The 5,468-nt window shown below is 56.5% G+C and overlaps 1 protein-coding gene across 3 annotated transcripts in view; it reads right to left on the bottom strand.

Annotated features, from left to right (window-relative positions):
• The window catches only part of SAMD11 (sterile alpha motif domain containing 11), a 19,832-nt gene that overhangs the window by 13,391 nt on the left and 973 nt on the right, over window positions 1-5,468 (bottom strand). For all 3 annotated transcript variants that reach the window (XM_006164074.3, XM_006164075.3, XM_006164076.3), the window contains exons 2-4: window positions 5,190-5,281; window positions 1,454-1,635; window positions 509-559 (exon numbers count right to left, since the gene is read on the bottom strand). In XM_006164074.3, coding sequence (XP_006164136.1) covers window positions 509-559; window positions 1,454-1,635; window positions 5,190-5,261 — 305 coding nt within the window. In that variant the 5' untranslated portion in view covers window positions 5,262-5,281. The remainder of the gene's footprint in view (window positions 1-508; window positions 560-1,453; window positions 1,636-5,189; window positions 5,282-5,468) is intronic.

Raw genomic sequence — 5,468 nt, 5'->3', positions numbered from 1 at the left:
CTCTTTACAATACATCCCCTTTCCCTAGTGAACTCCTACACACCCTTCAAGACCTCACCCACACATCACCATTTTCTCACCTCCTGGCAGGTTTCTAGAAGGGTGGGAAGGGGGATCATAGCCTCGTCTTTGGGCAGGTGGGTCAAATGGCCAGTCCCAAGTGGGAGGGGAAGTATGCTCTGGTTCTAGGGCCAGGCTGCCCAGGACCTCTACTTGTGCTACTGCTGAGGCCTGAGCACAAATCTGTGTCTGCTGAGCAAGGGTCTCTCAGTTTCAACTGAGTTCTTGCCATCTACCTTCCAGGCTGGGCAAGAACTAGATAGCACCCATCAAATGGCAGACTCTTAGCCAGTATCACTCACACTAGCTGAGACAATGGACAACAGACAGGAAGGGGAAAACAGGAGGGAGGCTGGAGAGAGCTAGAAGCTGACCTAGAAGTAGAGCAACAGGCTCCTTCTGCCTTGCACAGTGTGGGGAGAAGCCTGGTCCAGGCTGGGAGGCCTACCTGCAGGATGTCTCTCGGAAGGAGATGTTCACATCCCAGTGGGTGTGGACTCTGCAGGTAGAGGAGCAGAGAGTCAGTGTGGGCTCCCGTGACCCCCACACCCCAGCCTCCAGGACTCAGCACTGGACAGCAGGGTGTGTGTGGACCTCTCTCCCAGGGTAGTGAACAAGGGACAGCTGCATGTGCCAGCCTGGTACCAGCTCAGCCTACTGGTGGCTCCCACCAGGACAGACCCATAGGCTGGAGCCAGTTCCTGGCCTCACCTGACAGATGAATAGGGGGCAGAGCTGAGACTTCTGCCTCTCTCCTTATTACAGTGTGCTCAGGAGACCCCATCTCATGCTGGGGCTAAGGCTTCCTTTACATTATTCATTCCACTGAAACCAAATTCCTAGTTGCCAGGGCTGCTCTCACTGGACTGGGACCAGGTCAGGGTGCAAACCCCACAGCTGCCACTGGCTCAGCCGGTTGGAGTGTCAGCTCAGGTGGGTGCAGGCCAGGTCCCTGCGTCCAGCCTGCCTCCAAGTGGCCACCACACAGCAGAGGCAGCAGAGGGCAGCTCACACCCTCCACCCCAAAGCAGTATCCCTGAAAAGACCCTAGGACTGCCAGCCATGCAGTGTGGTAGTTAAGGCACTGGAGCTCACATGGTTGACTATGTGGTTCGAGTCCCAGAGCAGCTTCAAGGCCATGCTAGGCTCGTGTGTGTACATGCCCAAAATCCTGAGAGGAAGGTGAAGTCACCCCCAGGGTGATTTCTCACTTTCTTGTGTGCTCTCTCTAGTGAGTGCACATGCTCTGTAGTGAAAACAAAACAAAACAAAACACTAGGACTGAAGGCGGTGGAAAGCCAGTGGACACCACTGCCTCAGCAAGTCCCCATCCTGATGCCCTTACTGCATTAGAGGCGTGCACCCTGCCGGCCCTAATGCTGAATAGGAGTACCTTCTCTTCATGACACGGATGTGGGGGTCACCCTCCTGCTTCAAGCCCGGTCGCCGCCCACTGGCCGGGCCACTCCCATCACTGTCACCATCACTGGCAGAGAAGCTGGGTGTCCGCTCTTTCTTCAGGACTCGAGCGGGTGGCAGTGCAACTGTCCGCTTGTCAGCCAGCCGGCCCCGGTTCTGGGTGGGGTGTGAGGAGATGAAGGTTAGGCTGAACCAGGCCCACAGATCCCTCCATCTCTGCTTTGGCCTTGCACCCCTGGCCTGCCCCAGCCCTTAGAGCTACCAGCCATCGCTTCTCCCACCCCTGACTATGGTGGAGCAGACCCTCCAGTCTCTAGGATAGGAGGTTCCACAACTGGTCAGAGACTGAGAGGAGTCAAATGACAGGGCCTCAGTTAGGGACCCTCCACACACCGGCCAGCTGGGCTCAGCCCTTACCTGCTCCACCCAATCCTGGTCAGATGAAAACACAGGCCCTGTTACTGCGTGCCTAGCTCACAAGGGCAGTGCCAGTGGGCCTAGCCACACTCTAAAGGCCTCCATGTGTGGCATGCGTGTGTGGGACCATGTGTACAGGGGTTCCTCTTCACTCCTTGCTCCCTTCCTGGGTCCCCATGTCTCCTGGGATTGGTGTGTGCAGTTAGAGCCCAGGCTCCATTCAACATGCAGAGACTTCTGTGTGTGTGTGTCTGCCTGGTCACCCCACTCCAAACTGACTGACGCCAGCATTGACAAGCAAAGTTCCTTTTCTGCTCTGGTAGCACCATGCAGCACCAGCTCAGGTACAGTCTGAAGCCTGGGGCCTGAATGATGGAACTGGCGACAGGTGGAGGCTGCTGAGCTCTTGCAAACTTTAGGCCTGGAGTTCACAGGTCACCTGATAAGAAGCCCTGATCTGTCCAGAAGCATGGTCCCACGGGCTCCGATGGCCAGATTTTCACAAGGCCAGTTTCTCCCTCTCCCCTGAAACCACAGGTAGTGCTGTGGGTACCTGAAGCTGGGAGAGCAGAGCGCAGACATGTATGGCAGTGCTCACACACACCATAGTGTCCTTAGAGTTCACGTACTCCCCACACACCCACACCAGTGCACACATGTTCCTCACTGCACACATGGCGTGTTCAGTGCATGGGCCCAGCCATGGGAATTGCTTGGCTCTTCCAGTGTCTTTAGGTCCCACTACCTCCAAGGGAAAGATGTTATTGATTATTTTTCAGTGGGCAGGAAACTTTTATTTAATAACAGGAGGTTGGCTCCGTGAGGCAGAGGCTTTGAGCATAAGCTTATCTAAATGTCTCTGTTCAGTTGCCCTGGACTTCCTTGGACCCTCCCTCTGGTTGCTAGAATGAGTCCTCACCAAACCCATGTGCTTGAGGAAGATCTCAAGGAGGCTCCTAGCCTCCAAATCCCCTACACTGCTGTGGCCCAGGACCCAGAGGTCAGCTGCTGTGGCCACTACCCTGCCCTTCAGGGAGGGAAAAGGTGCTTCTCCGTAGACCACCATCAACTGCAGGCACACAGGCCCAACCTCAGCTAGGTTTGGGGAGTGGCCTCTTCCCAAGGATCTGGGAACTTAAGTAACCCCTTGTCTGAGTCAAAGTGCCTCCTTCAGCATCTAGGAGCCATGGCCCTCCCCCTGCCACACGAGGGGTCCACTGAGGCCTGCCCCTGGACACCTTTCATTTTCCTCTCTGCAAACTCACTTAGTAGGAGAAGCCCATCAGTAGCGGGTGGAGTGGGGTGAGGTGATGGGGCCTGAGGTCAGCCTGCAAGATGAGGGGGTCCCTTCTGTGGCTCTTTCTAAGGCTCTGGCCTGGCCTTGACCCTGCATGGCCATGTTGCAGGTGTGGGCACCCCTCTGTATCCCCATTCCTCTCTGTATCAGCCAGGGGCTTTGGGGGGACATGTTCAATCACCCTACTTGTTCGGAGTGTACTTTGCTAGGAGGTCTTGCTTGGCTCTGCCCTTCTCCAGCCTGTTGTAACCCAAGCATTAGGACCTGGGGAGGCTCTGACTCCTTCTCCTCTTCTAAGATTATCTTGAGAAGAAAAGGAAATGCATTTCTCTCTGCTTCTCATCTGTGGGACAGGGAAGAGGGGGAAGTGAGGGCTATAACATTGCCACTTGGCGGGAAGCCAGAACCGGCTGGCTGGGAAGAGAGCCCAGCTGTGACGCACAGAGCCTGGGCATGGGGACACACCCTAAGGGCACCCAGGGAGGGCAGGTCTGGGTGGCTCCTGGGGGCGGTCCTGTGAGCTGAGGACCAGAAGGATGGCTGCCCTGGCCCTGCCTCTGCCCAAGGACAGGGAACATACGCTTCTCCTCACACACAGATCTCAGATCTCAGCCAGCTCACCCCTGCTCAAGGTCCCTCCTTGGATGGCCAAGCTGGACACTCCAGAGCCACACGCACACCCACATTCTGCCTTGAAGTATCTGTGACCACAAAGTGTGCACAACCAGGCCATGGGTGGTGAAGAGAAAGGTGGGGTGAGCTCAGCCCCTTGTTTCAGGCAGGTAGGGTGACAGTGAGTGGGAGGCAGGCTGTCTCCGCCCAAGTGTCTGGGGTGCTCTGTGCACAGGCATGCCTGTGTGTGTGTGCACCATCAACTCGTGTTGAGCTTGAATGAGGCTGTTGGTCAGACCAGGAGTGGGGTAGGCACACAGGTGAGGCACAACTGTACCCCGTCCCCTGCCCAACACGATGTATCAGCTCTTGTCTACCTCCATTCAAGGTGTGTCTGTGGCTTCCGAGTAGCTCAGGCTACTCCCTTCAGGGCCCACGAAGAGCCCGGGACATCCCCTTCCCACCTGACCTAGGTTCCAAGGAAACAAGTCCGAGAGCAGGCCAGGTCATCTCAGGCCCACGTTGTGTCTGCCTCTCCTACCCCTTTCTGTAAGAGGCAACTGCTGAGTGGTGCCAGGAATAGCAACCCCTTCCACCCGCAGCAGCCTTGACCCCCAACTGGCTCTCTCCCAGGAGCTCCAAACCACCTCTCTCAGGAGGTGATTTTCTTTTCAGATCAACCCTCTCACCCTGGGAGATATGCGTATTTGATCACGAAGGTGGCACCCAGCACCCTAGTTCCCCAGGCTAATCAGGACATCGACAGAGGTCTACTCTGCAATGGGCCCTCAAACCAGCCCCCAACTTCATGGGTACCAATGGCCTATGCTGCAAGGACCCTGCTCTGTGCCCCAGGCCCTTGCTGGGCAGGGCTCCAGCTCTCAACACCCAGAGACACATGCACTCACACCCAACCTGTGACGGTTCTAGTCAACACCCAGAGACACATGCACTCACACCCAGGCCTGTGACGGTCCTAAGCCAGCCACCACTGTTAGATCCCAGAACAAGCACATCTCCCAGCTAGGCTAGACCACACAGTGTCCTAAGAGCCCCCAACCCCATGAAAGGGAGGATACCTCCCTCCCCTAAGTTAAATGACACTATTTAGAGAGAAGATTCTCAAACCCTCCTGGTTGTTCCCAGGATTTGAGGAGAAAGAGCTCCCAGGCACCCAAGTGGGGGCAGATGGGATCAGCCCTACATCCTAACTCGGAGGGTGCTTCAGTGACCCAGGATTTGCACATCCCCTCCCAGCTGGAGAGCACAAAGCAAAGAAGTCCCACCTTGGTCCTTCTTAGGCTACCTCCAGCACACCCGCAGGGGTGAGGTTAGGATTCCCAGACCTACAAATCGCAGCCCCAATTGATCTCCCACATCTCACCACCGGGGAGGATATTCGACAGCCAGGACAGTCGCAGATCGGAGGGTGCACCTGCAGAATCCCCTTGGACATAAGCGTCTTCAGACTTTTCCCTGCGAAGAGGCAGGACCGGTGAGGGAACCGCAGGGCTCAAGTAGAGCCCGCGCACACAGGCAAGCTTCGGGGGTGCAGTCAGGGGCAAGGTTAGTTGCCCCTCTCGGCACGTGCATGAAATACACACAGAACCCCCCCACACACACACACCCACCTCTGTCCAACTTCCGAGCATGCTGCCCTGTC

The sequence above is a fragment of the Tupaia chinensis genome, unplaced genomic scaffold, assembly GCF_000334495.1.
Source record: "Tupaia chinensis unplaced genomic scaffold, TupChi_1.0 Scaffold143584_1, whole genome shotgun sequence".
Classification (NCBI taxonomy): Eukaryota; Metazoa; Chordata; class Mammalia; order Scandentia; family Tupaiidae; genus Tupaia; species Tupaia belangeri.
Note: the sequence above shows the minus strand (reverse complement) of the source record. Positions and strands in the feature narration are given on the sequence as shown.